Raw genomic sequence first — 26,795 nt, 5'->3', positions numbered from 1 at the left:
GTTTTGACAGAACGTTTTGCAGAAAAGAAAAAAACAGGATCGCTTCAAACACAACGACTGTTTAAGGTTCTCCAAAAGATTTTTTTTAAATTTTCTTATTGAAAAACAGATCCCATAATATGAAAGCATATTTCTTGGTTACGCTTACAATAAAGTTAGTGCTGTAAAGCTTATATAGACACACACTCTCTCTAACGTGACCAGGGTAGCTTCATCAGGATAGATCCCAGCACATGTCAAGGATTATCTGAAGTCCTACGTGGGTTTTAGAGGTACAGTAAAACATAACGCATGATAAACTTTTCATTGTCAACAGTTGCAAGTTAGTTCAAAATTTGTACATAATCATTCTAAGATGGTGCACAAACTACGATAGCCTTTCAAGTTCTTTTTCAAAGTAAAGGAAGCAGAGTAACGGTGAGACTGATCTGTTGCCTGCAGGGGGAGCAAATAAAGCACAGACCAACACCCTATTTTCCATTTACTTGCCCTCTACTAGAGCTCCCACTAACATTTTTTAGCAAGAGAAAGCAATATAAATCAACTTATAATATTATAACTTAGTGAATAACCAGAATTACTAGATTACAGCTTTTGAAAAACGAAGATAAAATTTTATTATAAGAACTTATTTTTACCACGCAGCTGTTACAAATACTACTACAAAGTCCAGAGCATAGCTGCATACTCTTACAGTGGATCCAGACAATTAAGTCTTCCTTAATAGGAAAGAAACAAATCAACTATACATACCTGGCCACTGAGCAGGTGATGTATTGGGAGTCACTGTTTCTTCTAAGCTTGTTGTTCTTAGAGAATGGCGCTGAGTTAATAGCACTGTCTGATACACTGTTCCAGTGAACTGATTTGCTTGAAACGAGCTGTGAAACAGAAAAGTGGGACATTGTATTTACATTAAAAAAAAAAGTGTTTCAAACTATTCAAGTGGTAGGCAGGTGTGAGCACTGCCTTCTGGTGCACTATTATTATATCACAACTACAGTGAGACAACGTGTTGACCAATCTCTAAAAAGTACTTTTCCTAGTTCGTTACCTGTAGCTGTGGCCATCACAAAGACATTGGTAGATGCAAGCAGAGAGTGACGCTGCTAAGGTATGCATTACATATATCTGTAAGACAAAGTTTTATAGAACATATTACACTCCAGATGAACAGTGGGCAGTGGCAAAAATCACTTACAAAGGCACCTTCTCCAAAAAATTGGGTTTTGACCAATTCTTGTGCATCCCAGACATGCACACAATTTGCTCAGTATCACACTGATCACTATTTTTATCATAGCTGATACATTTCTTAATGTATCACAAAACATACTTATGTAAAGAGCTAGAGAATCTGTTGATCAAAAACGTTCAGTTAAAAAAAATGAGTTTATTATAGTTATTTGTCTGTTCCCTCTGAAACAAAGCACAGACTAGGAACTGAGCAATCTCTTGAGTATTCTCCAGAAATCCCTAGCAAAAGTAAATACGATTTGGGACCTAACACATACAAAACTTCAGGAAATATTTAACCTAACACTTAAAAGTTTGCTTTCCAGTCCAAGGTTAAATACAGAAGAAATCTTACATAACTTAAAAAAAACAGACTGAATTTTACTCTATGAATCATAGAATCATTTAGGTTGGAAAAGACCCTTGGGATCATCGAGTCCAACCACCAACCCCACTCTACAAAGTTCTCCCTTACACCATATCCCTTAACACCACATCTAAACGACTCAAACACATTCAGAGATGGTGACTCCACCACCTTCCTGGGCAGCTTATTCAAGTATCTGGCCACTCTTTCTGTGAAGAATATTTTCCTAATGTCCAGCCTAAACCTACCCTGTTGCAGCTTGAAGCCATTCCCTCTTGTTCTATCGCTAATGACCTGTAAGAAGAGACCAGCACCAACCTCTCTACAATGGCCTTTCAAGTAGTTGTAGAGAGTGATGAGGTCTCACCTCAGCCCCATCCTCCTCAAACTAAACAGTCCCAGCTCCTTCAATCACTCCTCATAAGATTTATTCTGCAGGCTCTTCACCAGCTTCGTTTCCCTCCTCTGCACTCGCTCCAGCACCTCGATATCTCTCCCATATTGAGGTGCCCAGAACTGGACACAATACTCAAGGTGTGGCCTCACCAGTGCTGAGTACAGGGGGACAATCACCTCCCTCCTTCTGCTGGTCACACTATTTCTAATACAAGCCAGGATGCCGCTGGCTTTCTTGGCCACCTGGGCACAATGCTGGCTCACGTTCAGCCGCTTGTCAATTAGAACCCCCAGGTCCTTTTCTGCCAGGCAGCTCTCCAGCCACACTGCCCCAAGCCTGAACATATATACTGTTTCACAGAAAAGTCTGAGTTTACTGCACTTTGCAGACAATCAGTTTTTATACTTCAAAACTTAATTTTACTTAGGTCTAGGACTGAAATACAGAGTTTACCATTAACATAACCAAAGTAATGATCATATTGTCATAAAGACAAATGTGACACTGACATAGTAGTGCATGTTTTCCATAACAGATGTCATCTTGGACAAATATCCAGTCCTGAGAGAGGCCGATCTACTTCAGCTTGTTCAACCAGATGCTCAGCACATCAACAATAAGTAGTAATCAGTGAACATACTTTTAGCACACTTTAAGCACTACCAAAAATAATTATGTTGCACAGTTTTATTACTTGTCATAGGTAGGCACATCAGAAAGTTTTCATGCTGTGAAAGAGAGATTCATGATTTCAGCAAACTGGACAATGACAACAAGAAACAAACAACTATATAAAAAAAAATATGCACCTTGTTGTTCTGAGTATCTGGATGAGGTGGTGAATCGAGGTTTATTATGGCATGTAATATATCATGAGTTAAGTTACCAAGATGTAGCAATGGATTAGCCACCACTGTTTTGGCACTAGCGGTGCAAGCAAATAGGAGAGGTATGGAGCTTTGCTCTGGTAGAGGGCTGGAAGGTACCCGTATTGACTGTTCCTAAAAACAAGCAAGAAACACACACATAAAGTGATAGTACAGCTTCCTAAAGGGAACCAAAGAACTTCTGAAAGAGGGGAAGGGGATTCTAAACAACAAAAAAACCCTAACCTACAGAAAACATAACATGTTAACAAGTGTTACTTTTATTATAAAATAAGTGCATGCTATAATAGGAAAACTTCAACAATAACAGGTAACATATTCAAAAAAGCCTACATCAAATCCAATGCAGAGAAAACACAAACTAAGCTACCCCACATACCTGCTGAGATTCTTGCAATAGCAGAATTAATTCCATTCTGACAGATGCCAAACCTCCTCCATGAGAGCCATGAAGTATACAGTAACTAAGGAACATTCTTAGGAGTGACTGGTATTTCAGAAGCCATTGGCGTCTTTTCTGAAAATCTTCTTTCTGTAGCATATTTTTTTGCTGGTCAGCTAAATCTTCAGGGTTTTCATGTAATGTAGCTTCCTCTGGCATCACACTAATTCCTGACTGTATCTCTTCTACTTCAACACTATAATCACAGGTCTTTTGAAGAGCTACCACTTCTCTTTCAAGCCACTGATAAAGCTGATACCTCAGCTTCCCACCATCTACCTCATAACCAGTGGACAGCGTACGAAGCTCTACAGTAAGAATTTTCAGGCATGCTCTAAACTTCAGCTGTGCTGAAATTATATCTTCTGATGGACTTAGAATACTTTTGTCATCAACTATACTAAAAGATTCTGTGTAGCTAGAACTTGTTTCATATAATTTTTCAGTTTTCTTCAGAGGTTTTAGGTCTTTCATTACCAGGGAAGAATCTTCATTCTCATCACTTTGATCACTGTCTGACTGTAGTTTCAATTGTTCATCTTGGAATACCACACTTGGCTGGCTCCAGTCAAAGGAAAGAGTTGAACTTGAATGTTTTCCTGATGAACAGTCTGAAGATGACCCTAGACCATTCAATACTGGCTGTGACCAATCAACACTGGAAGACTGGTCTTTTGTTTCCAGTTCTTTAACTGGAGAAGATGGCGAGAAATCTTTACTAGTATCCATTAAACTAGAGGATCTACAGAATGACTTCGACCTCTTGACAACTTTGGGCATCTTTGATAACACTTCTAAGGCCAACATAGGACAACCAGCTTTTAGATGGGCATATGCAGTGGTGAAAAACAGCCGTCTTTCACTTAGGTTGATTTTGTCAGCTAGTCCATTTTCTACTGTTAGGCAAATGTGTGTGGAAGATGTATCAGAAGAGCCAAAATGACGTCTCAGCAAGAGAGGATGTGTTCTTAAGTAGTTATAGAAGTTAAACACTGCAGGGTTACAACTTGATGAGCCATCTCGTTCATCTGAAAAGATATTGCATCGTGAGGAAAATCTATCATTCTGTATGAAATAGTCCATCTGCAAAGTTCTAAGTTCATCAGAACATCATTAGGTCTTAATACTCATTCTCCTGTTAATGTAATTGCACCCCCCTTTTCACCTTCCTTTGCACTTTTATCATTTGAATATCTTGGGAGGGAGGACATTGCCAAACCTAATCACTACTAAGAAGAGAAGCTTGAGCAGGAGAGCAGGTAAGACCTTTAATTTAAAACAGCTGGTATTTCTCTTCCTTGCAGTCAGGCCAGTTCTGCTGCAGTTAAACAAGACCACACTCCTGTTTAGTTTATATCTCTGAAGTCTCCATCACTAAATGACAATAAAATGTTATATCTTACTAAATACTTTTATTTAAAAGAAATAGTCTTTTTTAAAGTTTTGGATTAGTAATTTTTTTTTTACCTCTTAACAATAATGCAACATACAATAAAACTAATGAATCCATAACTTGTATATATGGCTATTGTTATTACATACAAATAAATGAATTATACAGCAGTGCAGCACCTACACATTTTATTTTCATGTCCAAAACCACAACATGAAAATCCCTGAAAGCATCAGCATAGAATTATTCACACAGCTTTCAAAGAGTCTGGGTTAGCTGAATTAAGTTAACTCTTACTGTTTCCTCTGTCAGGAGTTATGGCACAGCCAACTACAGATTACAGGAAAAGGTACCTGAGAGACCACCTTTTAAGTAAGAAATAAAGCAAAACACCACAAAGAAGCCACTGAACTGATTAAAAAATTAGAAACATTTAAAAATAAATTTACACAGGAGGATATGACCAAGACAGAAACAACTGAACACTATATCCCTGATTTGCTCAAAATTATCCTGAGGCATGTAACTTCAACTGAAATTAGTTTTTAAAATTAATTACACAGCTCTGGGGATTCAAGTCTTCATTTATCCCCATCAAGTTTCCCTCAGTAGCCAGGACTGAAACTAGCTAGCATGCTAACTATTAGGGTCCTGAAACATTTAACCTCCTTGAGAACAGTAACTTTAGGAAATAATACAACTGATTCTTACAAGGCCTATAAAGCTAGCAAGTGAAGGAGGGCGGGGGGGGAAATCACTTTAGGAGACTTACATGCTATTTCAGGCGCCATGTGGGCCTCTTTGTATCACGGGAAATACCAAAGTCTTTTCTATGGCAGTTTATCATTGTGGTAAACCATTCTTCCCAAGGGCTAAAAGCTACAAAATACCGCGTCTTCCAGACTGCTATCAAAATGTGCAATTAAGAAATTTTCTCCTAGGTTGTGATGGATTCAAGCTAACTAATGAAGTTAATTTGTCTCTTCCTGTTTCAGATACTGCTGGAAAAACAGCTACATGACTGCAAAGTCATTCTCATTACCCTAATACTCACATAGTTAAAGGATAAATTAAGTATCTATTCAGGGGATACAGGATAACAACAATACAGTCACCACATTTACTATAGAAATCACATACATTGCTACAGCGAGCTATTTATGAGCAATGAAGAGCAACCATGCAGTACCTGGTCTGGGTCAAACTATGCTTTAAGAAACTACATAGTTAAAACCAACCTAAGAGGCAAAATAATCATATTCTTACCTCCTTCATCTTCAACAGAATGTTTAATCAAAGTGTCAAGAGCCTTGCTATAATCTTCCAAAATCCAGTAAGCCATACTTCGCAGAAAAGTGTCACAGTGCATGTTTCCTGAGCTCTCTTTTCCAGGAAATGCACTTCCTAAAATTCTCTTCTGTAGTATAGATTTATAGGTACTAGATACTTCAAACTCCGACTCATAAAGTCTTGATATTACAAGAGCCAATTGAATGTCATTCAGTTTTTCAAGGCAGACCTAATTGAATTTAAAAAACATAAACATATTCGTATTAATATCTGAATGTATATACACTTATAGTAATATGTTAATATTACATTATATTCACAAGACCAAACATTTCTTCTCTGGTTAAAATGATCAGAAGACAGGAAGTGACACAAATCTGTTCAGATTGAGATAAGTAGGTCTATCAATTCCATAAAAAATTAGCAGGAACTATGCAGAATAGCTGTGGCCAGCTATTATATGCAAGATTTGATCTGCAATTTTGTCAGTTTAAGTCTGACATGACACTATACCTTTGAAATCAATTGCCTCCAATAAATCATTATCAGTGTGCACATGCCACCTCTTAAAGCTGTTTTTTTCGGTTACGAAACTTTACAGAACAAACCCTTCATTGTCAGAGATATGAATTTCCTCCCACCTTTTCAGTTCAGACAGAGGAAATAATTTTTTTTGTGAAGGGAATCTAGAGGCCAACCCACAACACTGTAAAAAAGCCTTAATTTTCAGATATGAAACATCCTACAGAAAAAATGTGTTGTCTTCATATATGGCAGGGCTGACCATCTGAAAGCAAGTTAACGGTAGGTAGGCCTCTTAATATTTACAATAATTAACCATGGGACCTTTTAGTATCACTAATATGAGAGAAAACAAAATCAAAATGTAAAGATTAAGGATTTGTATTTGTCATTATCTGGGGGGGGGGGAAAGGGGGAGGAATACAAACCAGAATCTTCAGGGGTCATACTAATATGCAAGTCCCATTCAATATATTTGTACATTTCAGACAACACAACAGTGTTAAATATTTAAAAAGTTCATTATTTTATTACCTCCACTGCATCTTTTAAGTGTCCTGCCAACAAGAAAAATGCTGCAGAATGTTCAAAACGCTGTTTGCCAAGCAAAGAAAAAGCATTCTTTAATGCTGCTTTACGCCATCTGTCTTCAGTGAAGTTGTTTCCAAAAAACTGTGTCATTTTAGTATCTTTTTGGGACCTGTATATTGAACATGATTGATAAAAATATTATGTGTTTTACTAGATGCATTACGGCTCTTAATTTCCTCAGATGCCAGTAGAATTTTACACAGATCTTTTCATCAGGAAACGCAGAGGCTCTCACCAAACTAGAAGCATAGGAGGCTTTATATTTTAAAACAAAAATGAACTTTAGTAAATACAAAAACTAATGGTGTTTTCAGTCAACCTGGTACAAATACAGAAAAGCTCACTTTTCCCAGGTAAGCTCTTAACAGTAAGTGACAACTCAAGCTAGTTTTTTAAGAAGTTTGCAACGTTGAACATTATGTTACAAAACGCCAGTTTCAGAGACAGACTTAATTCGGTCCTCTGAACTTAAGGTAAAATTTGTAACAACAAACATTTTTCTAAAAAATAACTATGTCATTCCACACACTACACAGGTAGCCCTCAGAAGTAAATCCAAATTAAGCAGTCATTGAAATTACAGCAGATTTGAGACTAAAACTTGGAGCATCTACCTTCAGAACCAGCAACTAAATTACCTCAGTAAATACAAGAAGCTTAAAAACTACTCATTCAATGTAATGACTAATTTAGAAGTCAGATCTCAGCTTTCAATAGTAATATTTGTGCTTCTTTTGGATTACCATCACATTCAACTTTTTTCCCAAAATTACACCAGACAGTATGAAACTCCATGTAAGAGCTTGCATGTCTCCTACCTGTATAATCCCCAGATCACAGCCTTCTTTTTCATTGCAAGGTAAAAAATGGCTGCATCAAGTGGATCGTTGTTTCGCTGAAAGGCTGCTTTAGCCACCTGTGAAGACAATTCAACAGCAAAAAAATGACTAAAATTCAAGTGAATCTTAAACTGGATCCCTGTATCCCATGCCCCATAGTGCTTGGAAGTTCTCCTTAATATGGAATCCCTCCGCTCACTATGAATCTGACATAAGAACACGTGAAGATACCACAGCTTCAACCACTTGTTTTTGTTTCATATCATTTAGCTAATGCTTTTCCAGGACTAGAAGCTTTTTTTGCAGATCAAATGGGAATGCGTACACCTGAAATCAGTTCCTGAAATCATAACAAAATTAATTTACTCGTTGCTCTGGTAATCAAAGAACAGGCCGGGACCAGTCACAACAAGAGAAAAGTTGTTTACAGGAGATTACTTTTGGAGGTTAGCAACGAAAAAGGAGTAAGTGGCAGCAAGAATAGCCCAAGACCAATGTAAGGTAAACTTAAATGCAGGCCCAGAATACTGGGAATTTTTTTAATGCAACGCAGGTTAAGTTTCATAAAGTGATGACTGATTTCTGAAGACTGAAAAGTAAAAGTAGAGACATGCATTTTACCACTTTGTGCTTTGTAGTCGAAGTATCTTATGCATGTCATTTTCTAGCTCAACACACTTGGCTTTTCCAAGAGCTTAAAACAAGTGATAATGAGGTTAGGCTTATTGCCACATCTGTGATGACTAAGATACATATTTAAAAAACAAAAAATTTAAAAAATACAAACAAACCAACAAGCCAAAACAAAACAATAGAAGGTTTTTTTATCATGGAAATGTATCAGTTTGCAAGACAGATATATAATACCTTAGTTGACCCCACTTATGATATGTTTCTAAGGAGAACCTTTTTCCTTAACTTGTTTCCTGATTTTATTATAAAAAAATAACTATACGCTCAATCTGTATCTTAAGCATCCACAATAAGGACTGTACACTGCCACCTTGAAAATGGAATACCTAAAAGCCCCAAATGTACTTCACACTGTAATTTGAAACCTAAAGTACTAGGAAAAAAAAATAGTTAAATACAAAAGTTCATACTCATACAATAAACTATACATACAAAAAATACAGCACAAAACATTCAGAAACACTGAACATATCTAAAAATTTAAACCCACATAAATAGAAGGTAAACAGCAGAGGACAGCTGTTTGGAAAAGTTTCATAGTTTTGTTTCAGAATGCTATATTTACCTTTTCTATGCATTTCCGCAGGCTATGGATATTTCGAACCCACCATCCTATACCCATAGCTCTGAGTTCTGACCATGTTGGATCTCCTTTCTGCACTGCAGGGAGCATGCTCAGTAGTTCTTCTTCTGCTACTGAATGAAATGCCCAGGCAAAATGACTAGTAGATAAGCCTACATAATAGGCCATAAAGAAAAAAAAAAAGAAAAGAGATATTCACTAATAAAATAATCCAGAATGTGAAGTCAAGGGGGTGGGAAAAAGAGAAGGGAAGAAGGTTGAATTGTTTAGTTTTGATTTCTAAAGTGCATTGTTGATGACGCAACAGAAATTTAAGAATATTTGTAAGCACTGCATACCAAATATTAAAAAAAGCTCACACAGATGAAAACATTTTTTCACCTGCAAACCCTTTATGCAAGTTTGCAAAGAACAGAGTTACTGACTGAAGCTCAAAATACACTTATTGTGGGTGGCATTTAAGATTAGCCATGATACAAAGTGCAGCATACTGATTAAACTTTTCAAAGTTTCAAATGATAGGTTCAGTATTTTCACTTGGATTAGCAAATGTGAAGTTTCAGATAATCACAGAAGAAAACAGGTTTGAGGACAGAGATACAAAAGAAAACTGGGGGAAAAAAGTTACATGAGGAAGACAGCAATTAGGTGTAGCAGTGTAGGTGGCTATGGATAATTGCAACTCTAGTGAGGATGAGGAGATGCTTTTTTGTACAAAGGCACACTCAACTACACCTCTGCAGATGCCTTGGAGGCACTTCTTACTCTCAGCAATTTCTGAGCTCAGCAGAAGTATCTCAACTAAAAGTATTTCACCAGAGAGCTAACTCAGTGGTACTCTATTGCGGCAGTCTTGGCAAATTCCAATCTCTGATGCAGCTGACGGGTGACAAACCGTGAGACTGGAAATGCCATCAACTGTCATGATGACTAATGAAAGGGTAAAGAAGCAATCACAGCCAGTCCTTTAGATTTGATTAGGCTTAATCAAATCCCTCTCATTCAGTTGTCTGGAATATCACGTTGCAACTACTTAAAACTATACCAAAGAAAACTATTTGAAATAGTCTATTGGATAATTACAGTAAGCATATGAAAAAACTTTATAAATTTGAGTAGACTGTAAGAGATATCTTTTTTTCTAATACGTATTAAAAAACTAAGTACGTACTCTATTTTCTATTGCATTATTCCTGCAGAAGGTTATTGGAACAACATGGTCCTAGAAGTGCAGAAAAGCCAATTCTTTTGGCAAATAGAAAATTTACAACTAAAGAATTATTAGAAAAAAAATCACTTCGATTCCAAGACCTCTACCTAAAATAAAACAGATATATTCTGCTCTGGCATACAATGATATTGAACAACCTTTTTCTTAAAAAAAACAACAAAGTAACTCATTGATTCTGCAGAGGCATGTCAATCATGCAATTGTATGTACAGCTATGTCAGTAAGATTCACCTCATCTAAGAAAACACAACAGTTACCTTGGTGAAGCAGTTGAGCTCGATGTACAGGAGGAAGTGAAGTTGTTAGAAATGTGTGAAGCCGAACAGCCAATAAAAATTTTAAACCACACTCATCAAGAGTTTCTCCACCTGGAATGAAATATTTTTATAAGCAATTTAGAAAAACTACTACAAGCAGCTATTGGGTGTCTTAACAGAAGAAATACTTTACCATTCTGTGACTACTAATGCTTTAAGTTCATAAATAGTATAGCTAAATTCATAATTCTTCCCTTCAAGGAAAGGGAAAGAGAAAAATTTCAAATATGAAAAGTTTTTAAGTTATCTGTTCTCAATGCAAGAAACAGAAAAAGTGTTATCATATAAAAAAATCCGTAAACTTAGTTTCAATTTCTCTACATAGCACAACAAACACTGGCCTTAAGAAAGTTATCTCCTTAAAAGTGAATTAGAAACAATTATGGCATGTGGGCTGATGGACTAAAACTGGCACTAACAGTTAACAATACAGAATCTGATTTTATAGAAGTCTGAAGTCTTGGAACTTTAGTTAAACAGTAAATACTGTAAGGGCACAGTATTTAACAAACCATTAAAGGAGGAACTGCTGCCTGAGCATTCATGCACCATTCACGGTGTTGCACGCACACACACGCACACTTACTCTCAGGCATGCCTCCTCCAGGCTTGACCCTGGGTTTCCCGTAGCAGAGTTTCAGGCATTGCATCTTTATAAAATAATTAATTTAATTTAAAGGTACTGCAGCAAGAACAACCCAGGCTGGGTGCCTCCAAAGAGAGGGATCCCAAACAAAGAATTCCCTGGGCAATTATAGCCTTGTGATCTACACACCCGCCCCTCACTCGCCCTTCACACACTGTCCCCTTGTCTCTTAGTCCAATGCTGATTTTTGGTCTGGGGCTATACTATGAAACAAAACTATGATGTGCTTTCATAAGCTACAAAAGTATTCCAAAACAGGAAAAACTCCCAAAAAAGGTTGTGAAGCACAGTTGTACATTTAACTTGGAAGAGACGGCTTACCCTGATTTCTGTCTCTGCTTTCTCCAATGTCTGTACTGGTTGTAGCAATTGTATCTGCCAAGGCCATCAATGACATTTGCTCCATCCTAGTCAGACCTGGCAAGCTTGAATGAAGCAAGTGACGAGAAAGAACCTGAGCATGCTCTGGTCCAAAGTAAGTTGGGCTATATTGAGAAAGATCGATGACTTTTGGTTTCAAACTGTCTTCGTCTGCATCAAATGTAACAAGTTCATCTGTACTTATAACAGTATTTTGAAAGAGATCTTCATAATTGTCATTGGGCACATCTTTTTTATTTTGACTATTTTGATTATTAGACTTCTCTGAGCAGGAATGAGATGAATCGTCATCTGCAGCAAGCAGAGCATATAAGGGCAATGGTGGAACAGAGTCTATTTCAATATAGTCTGCAGACTCAGTTTTGCTGAATGTTTTGGGATCTCTTGCAGTACTTCCACTAGCACTGATGGTCAGAGATCTGAGCCTTTTATCATGATTAGGTTCAGTTTCATTTATAGCAACAACTTCTCCAGCAATGCACTTCACCAGATGTGACAGAATGGCTTTTGCTCTACGTACTTTACCAAGATCCATGAGTTCCAACAGTTGATATGGATGGTACTGAGGTAAAGTGGGAGATAATGTATGAGCTGCTTCAAAGAGACCAGAATCTTCCATTTCCGTAGACAGATCACAGGCTGATCTTTTCCCACTAAGTTTCTGTGCAAGGCTGGTCATAGATCTGGTCAAGGTTCGCTTTGGTGGATGCAGACCTGAGGCAGATGACTGGCTTTGTTTCATTAAGCTAGTTATACATGGCATACTTCCACTGTAGGAATCTGTACTAACTAGATCCTGCTTGGAAGGAGACTGCCACTGGGAATAAACATGCATTTCACAATCCATTCCAACTACAAGAATGCCATCACGCACCCAAGACAAGGAGACTGGAAAAGGAGGTGACCCCTCTACAGATGAAACCAAGTCGACAGAACGCAGCAGAACAAACCTAGAAAGGGTTGTAGCCTTCGTACTGCCACTATGGGAGACTGCAACAATCTCCTTACCATTTTGTTCTTGCAGTTTCCCAGAAAGCTGACCAAACATATAAAGTTTTGATCCAATTCCTACTGTTAGAATATGTGAACCATCTTCCCTCGACATCCAATCTAAGTGTACCAAGTGCTTAGTGCTAGGCATAATATTCCCACCATGAGACAGAGAAATGTCTTGTTGGTTATATGCCACTAAATTACTATCAATACTAACACCAGAGTCTAGCATGGTGCCTACCTCATCTAAGTGAAGAGTTTGTTCTAGAATCCAAGAAGAACCCCCTGTAGATTCACATTCAAAAATACTAACGTGCATTATAAAATCTTGAGAAAGATGACTATTTTTAGATGTTACCTGCTTGTATGCTACTGCTAATCTGTTCGTGTGTGCACAGCTAACTTCAGTTGGCCTTCCTGGAACACTAATAGCACTACTACTAAGAAGTCCATCCTCAATCAGTAATGGCCATTCTTCCCACACATATGTCACATTGCTATGTGCGCTATATTCTGGAATGGAAGAAGCTGATGATTCAGTGGTAACTCTGCATCTCCAAAATCGAACTTTTCCATCAGAGCATGAAGTAGCCAGCAGATATGGTGCACGACAAACAGGATATATGGAAGAACTACTCAGATGTCCTAAAATTAAATAAAATACACTTTTACTGAGGGAAATATTAAGAAGCAAGTGAAAGAGTAATGACATTTTTATTCAGTTATCATTATTCTGGAAAAAAAAAATCAGCACTTCCTCACAGAGGGTTGTTTGCAGGGCCTCACAAAGGAGACAACGTGACAAAAATACTATAAAACCATTTTACCCTTTGATTACACTTCATGTTCTAAACAGAAGTCAAATTATATTATTTAAACCTGAATATTAATATCTATCATCTCTCCTACCAAACAAACGTTTCCCATTCATAAATCAAAGTTTTTATAAAATATTTTTTGAAAGACTGATGGAAGCCTTAAAATTTAAGCATAAACCCTGCAAAAAAAATTTCATGACTGACTGCAAAATGAAATTTGTATTTGTATAATTCCTTTTATTGCAACAATCTGGAATTCAATACATATTATATCTTAAATAAAAGCTTTATTTTAGGATCAGTATTTAGTATTACCTCCACGAGATATAAAGTTGGTGGAGCAAGTTTTAGCAAACCTTTTATAACTACCTACAGGTGTTTTAATTTTAGCAACAAACACCAAACTTACTATTACTTTGTTTCTATTTTAAGACTGAAGTCAGAAAGGCAAGAATTCCTTATTTTATTGTTTAAAAAAAGTTACAAACCTGCTGACGGCTTTACACTTATTATCTCCACTCCTTCAGGCAAATTCAACTCCTGACTATACACCATTTTGGAAGACAGAGTAAGCCAGCTGGTGCTCTGAAGGTTTGCTCTACAGGCCTGATACTTTTGAGTGAATGGTGACTGGATCTTCTCTGGATCTGGTGAAGAATACAATTCTTCCGTTTGTGTTGCTGCTTCAGGTGTATTTGAATCCATCCTTTCATCTAAAAAAGTTTGCATTGTTAATTTAAAAAATAAATTATTTAACTTAAGAAGTAATTTTACTCACCTTAAAAGTTCCAAAGAGACACATAAAACATGGCTTAAAATTTTACTTTAGCTTTAACGAAATGCATTCCCACATTCAAATTTAAAGAGAAATGCTAGCACACCTCAGATTAAATACTTCTGACATTTTAGAAATGCTGAGAAGTTATAGCTTTAAATTTTTCAGACTTAAAACAACTGAACTGTAACTGGAAACACCAAAACTGCAGAGAAAAGAGTTATGTGGTTATCCACAGAAACTTAACACTTCATGAAGCACAAAATACCTGCAGCTAGAGAAATTAAATTAAGATCTCTGTGTCTTACCTTACAAATTGGGGAAAGGTGTTTTTCAGAAAAGTTTTGTTAATATTCACTTAAAATGTAGGATCTCAGAGATTATTTGATAAAAATGCTTCACTTCTACTTTTTTAATAAAACTCAACAGTTGAAGTATGAATTTGATGGACTTGGAACATGAAAATTGCCAATAGGTTGGTTAGAAAAGCTTTATTGGTAATGTTCTCATCATATGAGTAGATCAGAAAATTTTGATTTTTAGTCTTCTCACCAACTTAGAAACTAATTGCAATAATACTTAAAATAACTGTAGAAATTCTGCCTTTGAAAGTAACAGTAAGACAAATACTAATTTGGTTTAAATAACAGGAACGTGCAGTATATCTTTTGGTATGTAGTGAATGCCAGATTTATGTTTTCTTAAAATCTTTACATGTTATCAGAAAACTACCCAAGTATATTTTAGCTTACTTTAAAACTTTTATACTTTTTGTGGTAATTTGATAGTCTGAAAGAGAACCAGCAGATTTAAGAACTTCAAAATTGTTCATAACTGTAATTTTTTCTCTGATGTTTAGGTGCTTCAGACTATGGTTCAATTTAGAGTTTATGAGTAAACTCAAAAATGGCAGAACATAAGCTTCTGAGAAGTAAAATATCTGAACTGTTTGTTAGGCTGGACAGATATATTTGCCCTTAGAATGCACAAAAAATACCAAACTTTGGGCTTAGGCTGAACTCAAAAGCTTCAGCATTCTGGAGATTAAGTAGTAATTATGCTTGTGCTAGAAGAATTGCAGATTCTTTTCAAAAAGCTGAAACACAATTTAGAATACACCAAATAGCAGATATATTCACAAGATAGTGACTTTTTTTTAAGCAGAAAACTACAAGAAAGAGGGCTTACCTACTGAGACAGGAATTGACTTCAAATGTAAATGCCACATATGGAGTAATGAATGGGTTTGAGTATACTCTATTACTATTAAGTAGAATTTTTCAGAGAATCCGTTCTGCTGGTTTCCTGATGAAATTCAGAACAGAAAGATCTTAGGGGTTATTCACCTGAAAACAGAACTAAATTTTGCTGGCTAGCAAATAATCATATTAAGCTATAACAAACTAATACCGAAATGCAACTCTATTAGTTTTCTCAGTATTTTATCACAAGCGTAACCACTACAACTAGAGGTACACATGAAGAACTGTCCATGCTTTCCTTCAGAGAGAACAAAATATTTTCCTGAATTTGCTGTGTTTAAAGGTAAATCCTAGAATGTCGTCTCAGCTCTACACTTCTGTCTTTTACATGCTTGTCTCTTACAGTTTCTTAGCTATCTGCTACTGGCAATTGTAGTAGTTAAGACAGTGAACTAGTTGGCTTTTAATAGATAAAAAGTATGTAAGTTACATCTGTAGAAGAAATGCCATGTCAACAGTTGTGAAAGTCATGGCCTGGCCTAATCGATAGGCTCATCCATCCCGACCCAGCCAGACCGACTATGTTGTCTGGAATGCACAAGAGGTACAATGCTTCTTCCTAAGAAATTATTTGCTACAGTTTCACCCAAAGAAAAGACAACATGAGTTGTAATATCAGTAGGAGACCATTTCTGGAGGGTGCACCCAGCCATTCTCCTTCCTCAGCACGAAAGTAAATACACTAGGACCAAGAAAGAATAGTTAGTGTAGTGGCCATTTTTCCTCCATGATTCCTCTGACCCTTCTTTAGGTATGCATCTACTAAAAAATGATCAAGAATAAGCTGTATTTGCCTTGTAGGTTTGACATTTGGTTGCTTATGGTACTGTAGAAAAATGCAAGTGAATTTGTTCTTTTTTTAAAAAGAACATGAGCTAAATACTTATATGCTTTATTAAAGAGGAAATAGTGCGGGTGTTTTAAAACCAAAGAGCTTTAAAGTACTAGAAAATACTTTGAAATTAGAATGATATGCTTCTAATTCACAGTTTTTAAAAGGATCCACGCAGCCCAGTTTCTTACATTGCAGCAATCCATATAGACCTTCAGAACACTTAAGATGTATATAGTTGCACTTTTCTAAGATCAAATAGCTTCTGTATTTCTTTTGAAGTCCTTTCTGTATATCACGATCAAGATGCAAATGTACAACAAACTTATGCTGTAGAGTAACACTTCATTTTGTTCTCTATTTTGTTCTCCATTTTCAATATCCCATTTGCACTTTTTGACCTCTAATGAGAGTTAGGTTGACATTTTCATAGATTATCTCCACTACTCCAAATCTTTCTTGACTAGAAACAGGTAAATCAGGATTGATCACTATATATATATATACACACACACAGTTCAGGTAATATTTCCCTAGGTGTCTCCATCTTCTTCTAAGAAAAATAAATTTTGTGTACCAAGTTACTATGCAACTTTTTGACACTGCTCCACAACTTTGCTTTCTTTTATTCTGCATTCCCTTTACTACTGCAGATGACTTGGTATTAAACACTTTACTCTGACCCTTTTTTCCCCACGTTATCTCATTGGAACTGAACAAACAAAATTGTGATACCTATATAACACAACCACTGACCCACTCTGCCGAGGAAAACTGATTATTTATTCCAGAGCAATTCAGATCTGCCCTAAGACCTACAAATCCACACACTACTCATAGTACTGTATTTTATAGCTGTGGTTTGGGGTATTTGTTTGGCCTGCCATTTATTTTACAACTCAAGGCCTGAGGAGAAGTATTTAGCCAATGTAAAGGACGAACATCCATCATGAAAGGACGCAAGTAAGCTTTGTCTGTATCATACCCTGCAGCTAGAGGCTCTATGTTCAAAACGCTTTCCCCCTCATCTAAGAAAAGTATTGTATTAAGCATTCCACTGCTGGTTCATGATGGGTATCTCATGGTTTAAGTAACTTCATCTAAAATTTGGTTGTGCACTGCTCTTAAAGGAAGTGAAGCAAGCATGAGTGTCATTAGACTAGATTTTCCTCTTTGGTATATAAAGACCTCAAATAAAGGTATTTCACCTTAAAATACTAAAAGCTATATAACAAGTTCTTTTTCCTCTGTGGAACAAAAAAGAATTCTTTACCAGATTCTGATAAATTGTTCTTCTTTTCAGGAATTTCCTTCTCCTGGGTATTTAAAATGAAGTCTTCTTGAAAAACGTGGAATAACTGTGTTTTTCTGCCATGCTAAGGAAGCAAAAACACACAAAAGTGAATATCATGGAGTGTACTGCTTAAGATTGCTCTCTAACCTGTGAGCTTTTAACTTGATTGTTAAGTTCTACGTATCAATGAAAGATTTCTCAAGAAAATGCACTTTCATTACACACAATTTTTTCATGTACAGGTACTACGAAACAAAAAGCAAGTAAATGTCAGAATCAGTCTTTAAATAACTCATCTTTACCTGATGGAAAGCTACAGGTATAGCCTTATTGCTACCACTTTTTAAACAAGCTAATTATGCTATGAAATGAATTCACAAAAAGGTCTTACAAGCTCTGTGATAGCATCCAGTTCAATGATACACCCTGGGCGAGCCGTAGATTGCTGACTTATGATGTTAAAAACTTCACCGACGTATTTCTGTTTAAAAAGAGTCAAGGGGATGGTCTTGTTAACTCAGTGTTGTGCATTTCTGTGGCACTGCCTGCTAGGTAGGTGCAACACCAGTAAGCAAATGTTAACTAAAGCATTAAATACACACTGGTTGCAATCCACCAAGAACAAACGCAACATTCCCAGTTTTATCAGGAGTCACACTGGCTTTGATGGTTGAAAGGTGACAAGAACTTGCGTCTCTCATCTGGAAAGCCTTACATTCAGCAGTTTATTGTCCTTTTCCAAGGCTGCATTGTCATCTCAACTTTTCCTTAGGATGGACAACACACACAGTCTGTTGCTCTGCTATTACTCCTTTTAATGCAAGTGTTTCAAAGGTATTTCCCAACTAAACATTGACCTGCCTCAATATCCAGAGTTTGAGATTAAATGGAATGCAGCATGGCTGCAATGTGAAAGCCTCAGCAACCAGCTTAGTTATGAACGAGTCTGAAACTAGTGCTGCTGAATGAAGTTACACCCTCCAAAAACTTGAAAGAGATTTTCACTTACAGAAATTTGTGGATTGGAGAGCTCACACAAAAGTTTCTTAGCATCTATTACAGCTTGATATAATCTCAAATGCTGTCCATCACTAGCCACAAAGCAGGCACTTGGAGAATTACAGTATGCACCTGAAAAATAAGAATGCATAAAGTGCTCAAATATTCAAACACCAACTTGCTCCCTTTTTCTGGCAAGAGGCAATTTTGAAGTCACGAAAGAAAACAATATAGCATAAGAAAAACTACCTCTTGTTAATTTGTGTTCACAAGCAAAAACTACAAAGTTTAATGCTCCACTCAGCAACCAAATCAAAATACACGAAAGGAAATGAGAATCCCATTTGCAAAACAGAGAAAAATCTGCCGCTGCTTTTAAGTGTTCAACATGCTTGAAGCATCTAAGAACTCTACTGCATTAGCTCCTGAAATATCAAATAAATAAAAGAAGAACACAGAAATTCTTCACACAGGAACAGACCCTTTCCAAGTACCAGTAGCTTGGAAATTTGTGACATAAAGGACCCATGCTTAACATTGTTTTCAATGCATTCAAGTACATCTACATTATCTATTTAATAACATTATTAGGTTATATTACTTTTATTCTAGAACACTTCGCAAATCAGGAAACCAAACTCACCAAGGCAGTAGCTGGGTATAAGTGTGGGCAGCCATGCAACATTAGAAAAAGCTGAAACATGGAGAGAATTGATCCGAGCAAGTTCAGAAACTCCACCAGAAAAGGACAAAGGCCCAACAGGGTCAACTCTCCAAAGAATAAGTTCACTGTAAACCGCATTGGGATCCTGGGATGTTACATCTGCATTGCCTCTACTCTGAAGTCTTACTGGTGACTCCTGAGACTTTAAAGAATCATTTGCTTGTTTTGCACTCTCAACATCTGGTGAAATCAGAGCATTGTGATGTGAGGTTGTAAGCAGCAGTGGTAATACCGAGTGGCAAGCCAAGTCATTAAGATGAAAACGGTGACCACAATATCGGGATTTATGTGAAATACTAAGTACAGTTGAAAAAGCAGATTCCTCAGCAAAACTCACTAGCCACTGGTTCAATGACCCATCCGCATGTTTGGAAATCATCATAACATTGGGTGTGAAGATACTTAGTTTTAAACTGTTGGTTGATTTACTATGTCCAGAGGAGATAAGCATAGATGAAGATCGTGTAAGGCCAGGAGGCTTTTGTTTGCCTTGTTGAATAGCTAAGTCAACATTTTTGGTACAAGCATACATCACTATACTTCTGCAAAGAGAGTTTGCATCACCCGTTGGAAATGCAACGGGAATTCTTGAGACAAATGACACCTGGAATTTTAAAAAAGGGAGAAAGAGTAAGTATTAAAGTTATTTTCTCATCATACTTCTCACTGAATAACAATGCATAAACCAGAAAAAATAAAGTACCTGCACCTGGCGAAACATGCCAGGCTGGTATTCATCTAGCCAGTCTACATGCCATACCAGCAGTGAACCATCCATAGGATGTATACTGAATAGCATGTCAGCATTTTTACTCCATTCAGAAAGTAGTACTTCAATTTCATGATCAATAATAGCAGAAGATAAAGGAACAATGCTGAAATTCGGAGTAGTTTTCTCATCACCCAGTTCCTTCTTTTCTTGGTTCCCTTTATGTTCATCTCCATTTTCATCAACTTCTAGAACACACAAAAGGTATATACTATATTCAAAAGCAGAAGTATAGCAAGCGTTGGAGCACCTTTCAGGCCTTTTATAAACCACTCACGTAAGCAAAAATTTAAAGTAATGAAAATTTTAACTAGAAATCCTCTAGTGGACCTGAGTCAATGACTAACAAAACAAAATAGTTTACATCGTACTTTAATTTGAAATACTTTTATTTTTCCCCACTATATAAAAATTTTTGCATGTGTAGGCAGAAGAAAACCAGTCATCTCCAAATCGTATATATTTAAATTAATTGACTACATTATTTTATAGAATAAAGCTATTTAAATTAGGCGTACATTAATATTTAAAAAAAAAGGAAAGTTAAATCTAAGGTTGTACCTGCTTCCTTAAACATGTTAAAATAACACACTTTCATGCAAAGGCCTCCAGGTCAGCTAAGTAATACACTATTCAGCACAAATAACTCAAAATCTTTGGAACAATCATAAACAAATCCAGAATTTCTAGACACAGATTTTTAAGAGCCACTTAGGTACTTCCAGCGCAAGGGAAGGAAATGCACAGAAATGCTACTGTAATATATCTGTATCCTTATGTGTCAATTTGCCCGCCTCTTGCTTCACATGAAAGAACATTACAAATTACTTTGTAAAATGAAAGGCATTTGTCTGTAAAACTTCTACCTTCTTCTGATCTGCCATCCATTTGATTAGATTCCTCAGTGTTAGTCTCAGGCGAATGATGTTCAAAACTCTTCTTAAGTTGTTGCAAAAATACTTCCATGGATAAGGTAAAATGAAGTTCTTTATTGTTTAGCCAGTGCACAACAAAAGGTCCACTTTTTTCTTCATTTTCCCCAAGACTCAGAGATGTGATAGAAGGGAGTAGAGGAATATCTACCAGAAAAAGATGTTGACATTTTTGAAAACCAAGTAGTTTAGTCAAAACATAGTTTTAGACAAAGTGTGTTACCACTTGTCATTCATTTCACCAACGCCATCTACTTTCAGTATTAAATTGCTTGACTGTTACCACAAGAGATGTCCCACAGGAAGGGAAGGCTCTTTGGTATGCTTACGTTAGGATTACAGCATGGCGCTGCCCTGTTACATCTTCATGATGCAACACTGTCCATACAGGTTAATTTACCTTGTGTTTTGCTACTACAGCTCAATACAAACCAAATAATTTAAAAATAATTTCACAACACTTAGTCTACAATGGAGGCTGCAGTAGGTATACACAGTAATCAAGAACCATGTATCACAGGGCTTACACTAGAAAAAATGAGTACAGTGACTCTGTAACACCACTGTATAAAGCCGGGGTTTCTGATTCCTACAGATCCCATTATTATTTTACATTGCCCTATGATGATACTCTGTGTCCCAGGTGGCTGTGAAAAATAAAGCAGTAATCACAAAGTAAGTGGCAGAAGCAAGTATCAGGCTGCTGCAGAGTAACATCATCTAAATTAAGTGTGGCTAAAAAGCAGGTAGGTGATTTACTGTAATTCCCTCAAATGGGCCATACAGCAACATGCTAAAAGCTCAACCTGCATTTAATTCCCACCTAGAAGTCCCCATATATATTCTCATCTCCTTCTGCTCTCTACTTATGCAGCATTACTTAAATTCAATGCCCTGGGACATAAAACACTTTTTACTCCCATTCTGTTGGGTTTTTTTTCCAAAGCCAATGATGGCTTCAAATTACTTACCCTCCAGTCTAGCCTAATAAAATGATAGCTGAGAGTGCACAGACAGAAGAAGGGACCACCACAACCACCAGCAATTTTGTTGTGGGGAGGGGACTCAGCAGGGGCGGAGGTAAAGAGCACAGAGTATTTAAGAAATACAGCCTGTCTTCCTAAAAAGGGAAATTAATGCCAGTGTCAAAAATATCATAATACAGTTGTCAAAAACAGAACTTAGAAGAATTCTGTTTTGTCTTTGGAAGACAAAACTACAGTAAAAGTAAGAAGGTGAACTGGAAAGATGACTTTTCAGATTATATTATAAATCTATGTACTTTGAGTAGATCTCAAAAGACTGCTGAAGTAATAACTTTTTTCTCATTCTCCTATCTTGTAACTACCAACTTCTAACTGATGCTCAGCTTTGTACAAAAACTTTAGTGAATTTCTATTTGCTTCATAAATCACATTCACTCTTTCCAGAAAACTTCTAAGGACTTTGGATTCAATAACTTCTGGATTTGCCTAGAATTTGTCCTAACAATCACTGCTTATTCCTTTCACTGAACCCCACTGAGGCTGAATACCAGGTTAAATAACACTCTAGTATAAAAGAAGGTCTCAAGGATTTTGTTGCAAAATTAACAACAGAACACAAATACAATAAAAATTAAAATTAAGCTTATTCTTTTACACAACAGCATTATTCTTTTTGAAAAAGTTAGGTGAATGAGAGATAAAGCTGCTTTGACCTTAGTTTTTAACAAGTACTCTGAATGTTGTAATAAGGGCAAATTTTCAAGTGCAAGATCATAAACAGATTTAGTTTAAATTAAATGAAAGAAAATACAATTAGGTTTTCAGGTAAAATTTAATTTCAAAAGGGCAAACTAAAAGAACTACTTAGAGAATCTGGTTAGACTGAGATACTTAAGGACTTGACTGTGAGGAAGAACAGATATTTCTTCAAATTAAGATTTAAGATGTGAAAGTTACTTCAGAGTTTCTGCATTAAAGATCAACCCTTCCTCCAATCTATTGTGTTAAAGACCAAGTGACGCAAAAGACAGTATCAAGATAGACAATATTAATACAGATAACATACAAGGAATACAAGATTAGAAGGCCAGAGAGAAGTGTTAGACACCTATGAAAATCTTTTACCATTCTTCTCCAAAATTACTTTTATTCCCATTCTGCAAGTTTACTGTTGGGCACATTTATATATTGCAAGGACTATTAAAAGCAAAATTAAAGTTTACTTAGTTATTATGTATAAAAAAACCAAGGAAGAAGTGCTTTAAGAGTAGATATAAAAAAAAGATAGCGAAAGAATATGTCCTAGCCACATGAAAAGGTTAGCTATCTCTGTGTGCAATCTGAAGATGCAGAAATGAGAACTAAAAATCTCCAAGAAGCTTTAGAGAAATTTTCCTTTATGACATTGGGTAGTAAATTACGTCATGACTAGAGACATTTCCTGCAGAAATAAGATAGCATTGATGGTACAAGCACGTAACTGCAAAAAGTTTTCTTTTGGTAGGCTGAATGTGATTCTAGCCATATCTGTTAAAAGAAACATGAACCAAATACTAAAAAAATCATAGAATCATAGAATTGTTAGGGTTGGAAGGGACCTTAAAGATCATCTAGTTCCAACCCCCCTGCCACGGACAGGGACACCTCCTACTAGATCAGGTTGCTCAGAGCCCCATCCAGCCTGGTCTTAAAAACTTCCAGGGATGGGGCTTCCACTGCCGCTCTGGGCAACCTGTTCTAGTGTCTCACCACCCTCATGGTGAAGAACTTCTTCCTAACGTCCAGTCTGAATTGTCCCATCTCTAGTTTTAATCCATTCCCTCTAGTCCTACCATTACCCAATATCCTAAGAAGTCCCTCACCAGCTTTCTTGTAGGCCCCCTCAAGATACTGGTAGGCCACTATAAGGTCTCCTCGGAGCCTTCTTTTCTCCAGACTGAACAACCCCAACTTTCTCAGTCTGTCCTCACAGGAGACGTGCTCCAGCCCTCTGATCATCCTCGTGGCCCTTCTCTGGACACATTCCAGCACATCCATATCTTTCTTGTAGTAGGGGCTCCAGAATTGGACGCAGTACTCCAAGTGGGGTCTCACGAGAGTGGACTAGAGGGGGAGAAACATCTCCCTCGACCAGGAGAAATTGTTTACAGCTTGCTTAGTCCAGCAATGGTAATAGAAACCAACAGTTCTTTATAATCATAGCAAAGACTGTGCAGCTACAAATACAAACTAATCATGAATGCCTCTAGGTTAAAAGTGGCCTTTCAAACAAAGGTCAGGAGGAACAAAAAAAATAATTTAAAAATACTGTAAGACAAAGCTTAATTAACTTCAGAAAAGGATTACATAATACATTTGCTCATTAAGTCTAGACATGGGAAATCATATCACAGCAATAAAACCTTAATGAAAGGCCATTCAATATTGCATTTCTCTTCAGTTTTTCAATAAGCAGACATGCACTTCATTTTCAGCACATACAAATGATTATGAAGACAAAAATACTAGTGACTATTGGGCATTTCCCTCAAGGCCTATAAGAATATCTTGAATGCAAGAGAATATTAAAGTTTATGGAACACAAGATGAAGGTGTGTTTTGTTTGGTTCAGAGACAGAACAGAAGTAGAGGGATGTGTGGTTACTTCAGACACTTGTTTTAAGCTTGGAAGTTTTTGATTTATCAGTGTGCTCCCAATATCATACACAATTCTCAGTAAATTTGTAAATCTAGTTACAAATATTTAGCCTTCTGCATTTCAGACCACTGTGAATCTCAGTTAACAGATGACCAAAAATGAAAGATGGGATTACTGTGAAGGAAATTTATTCAAATCTTTTCATTACTGTAGAAAAAGGTTCTTCCATGCATTAAATGAAACCAACTTGCTAATAATTTTGCATGATCACATAAATACTGCACAAATACATGTGAGCCAATTAAGCTTACACAGACCTAACAGAAAACGTATCTTACCCCACTTCTTACCTGTGGCTGGATTGATACTGGCAGCAATATGGAAGTGACAAAGTGCATTCGCATGAGGAGGGATGTTCCTGTGAGCTTCGTGGGGATCTTGCTGATGTGGAGCATATCCAGTATGTGCTACAACAGCACCCGACCTCCTCCTTCCTCGTCGGAAGTGCCTCAGGTTTAACTGCATAAAGAATAAAGTGTCATTTTTAATTCCTTCCAAAAAGATAAAGCAGATTTAATCTGTAAGTTGTTTTCTACATACTAGTGCATTACATTTTTCAGTTTAAAAGCTACTGTAAAGTATCAGTAGCGTTTCTCGCAAAAATTAAACTGTTCAGGTTGTGTCTGCAATAGAGATACCAGAGACTTCAGGTTCATTTATAAAGGCCCATACAGTACTTTGACATAATAATAGCTTCTTATTTCAGTATGCAGACAATGTTCATACAGTTTTTGTACTTGCACAGAAAATACTACTATATTTCACAAACATATACCATGCTTATTCAAGATTCTGAACAAAAAAGGCAGAAAATCTAAATAATCTTATTTCAGAGACTGAAAAACTGGATCAGTACTTTGGATCAGTACTTTGATTAGATTGGATCAGTACTTCCACACCCGTCATAAAGTCCCAATGAGTTTTAAGGTCTTCCCCCTTTATGCAAATAGATGTTTCCAAGGGAAAAATAATATTCAAGTTTTAAGACCAACTATGCCAGTATTAAGAAGTTTCACTCCACAAACTGCACAGTTCAAGGTCACTGTGTTGTAGATTATCTATATAAGCACCAAAAGGTACAAGAAGGTACACAATTTGTATTAAGGATGGTATTACACTCTTGGCATTCCTTTTCACTTGCTATCCTTTGCATCTTAATACAGCATGCTCATGTAAAACAGTCTTCTCTCAATTTTTATGTAATTGTTATCTCTGATCTCTAGTGTTGCCTCTTATTTTCCACAGGACACAGAAGTGTCTCCAACTTCCCTTCCCCCTTTGAATATTTTTTCTTTGCTGTGTTGTGCCTTTCAGCCTGTCATACTTCTCATCTGTGACACATGTGGTAAGAATGCACCATGACCACACTAAATACATCATTTCATTAAGATAAGAGCACAACACCCACATGCTCTCTACACAGCTTTTCAGGAGATCACTAATGCTTCATCTGCCCACTGCTTCCCATTGGTTAGAAAACACTATCCAGGATCATTTGCCTTAGAGATACAGCTTAGGAAAAATCTGCTCCGCTTGAGGACTACAGAAGAAAGGCAAAAAGCCTATCTTTCTTCCCCCCATGTTATCATTGTTTTTCTAGTTGCAGAAGCCAGAGAACATCCCACAACCTCAGAGGTAACAAGCCAGCCCCTACCACACATTTTAAGGCAGCTTCATCAGTGGGTTTCACGTGACCTATATATACTATGTGCTCCGTACTGTTCCTAGCCCTTTGAACTAGATACTGCAAAGCACTTTGCTTCAGTCTGCAAAATAGGCAGTAGCAGCATAATGACAGTGTGTCTTCTAATGTGAAAGTTCAGTAGGACGGCTGTCAGCTTAGCCTTCCTAAGGAAGAATTCAAGTAAATTCACTCTAGCATTTTATATGCATCTATG

The 26,795-nt window shown here is 36.8% G+C and overlaps 1 protein-coding gene across 7 annotated transcripts in view; it reads right to left on the bottom strand.

Annotated features, from left to right (window-relative positions):
• DMXL1 (Dmx like 1) overlaps nucleotides 1-26,795 on the bottom strand; it is an 84,643-nt gene that overhangs the window by 31,152 nt on the left and 26,696 nt on the right. For 5 of the 7 annotated variants that reach the window (XM_054186658.1, XM_054186661.1, XM_054186660.1 and 2 more), the window contains 19 exons: nucleotides 25,188-25,356; nucleotides 21,148-21,360; nucleotides 20,216-20,469; nucleotides 19,432-20,116; nucleotides 18,799-18,920; nucleotides 18,181-18,270; nucleotides 17,769-17,871; nucleotides 15,590-15,706; nucleotides 14,115-14,339; nucleotides 11,756-13,453; nucleotides 10,729-10,839; nucleotides 9,223-9,392; nucleotides 7,944-8,041; nucleotides 7,069-7,234; nucleotides 5,989-6,241; nucleotides 3,267-4,357; nucleotides 2,810-3,001; nucleotides 1,055-1,131; nucleotides 754-881 (listed from right to left, as the gene is read on the bottom strand). In XM_054186658.1, the coding sequence (XP_054042633.1) occupies nucleotides 754-881; nucleotides 1,055-1,131; nucleotides 2,810-3,001; nucleotides 3,267-4,357; nucleotides 5,989-6,241; nucleotides 7,069-7,234; nucleotides 7,944-8,041; nucleotides 9,223-9,392; nucleotides 10,729-10,839; nucleotides 11,756-13,453; nucleotides 14,115-14,339; nucleotides 15,590-15,706; nucleotides 17,769-17,871; nucleotides 18,181-18,270; nucleotides 18,799-18,920; nucleotides 19,432-20,116; nucleotides 20,216-20,469; nucleotides 21,148-21,360; nucleotides 25,188-25,356 (5,962 nt within the window). Of the gene's footprint in view, nucleotides 1-753; nucleotides 882-1,054; nucleotides 1,132-2,809; nucleotides 3,002-3,266; nucleotides 4,358-5,988; nucleotides 6,242-7,068; nucleotides 7,235-7,943; nucleotides 8,042-9,222; nucleotides 9,393-10,728; nucleotides 10,840-11,755; nucleotides 13,454-14,114; nucleotides 14,340-15,589; nucleotides 15,707-17,768; nucleotides 17,872-18,180; nucleotides 18,271-18,798; nucleotides 18,921-19,431; nucleotides 20,117-20,215; nucleotides 20,470-21,147; nucleotides 21,361-24,061; nucleotides 24,285-25,187; nucleotides 25,357-26,795 lie in introns of those variants that run through there. The other 2 variants (XM_054186659.1, XM_054186663.1) reach the window with 2 other exon arrangements.

The sequence above is a fragment of the Rissa tridactyla genome, chromosome Z, assembly GCF_028500815.1.
Source record: "Rissa tridactyla isolate bRisTri1 chromosome Z, bRisTri1.patW.cur.20221130, whole genome shotgun sequence".
NCBI classification, from domain to species: Eukaryota; Metazoa; Chordata; class Aves; order Charadriiformes; family Laridae; genus Rissa; species Rissa tridactyla.
This window is presented reverse-complemented; position numbering and strand designations above follow the sequence as displayed.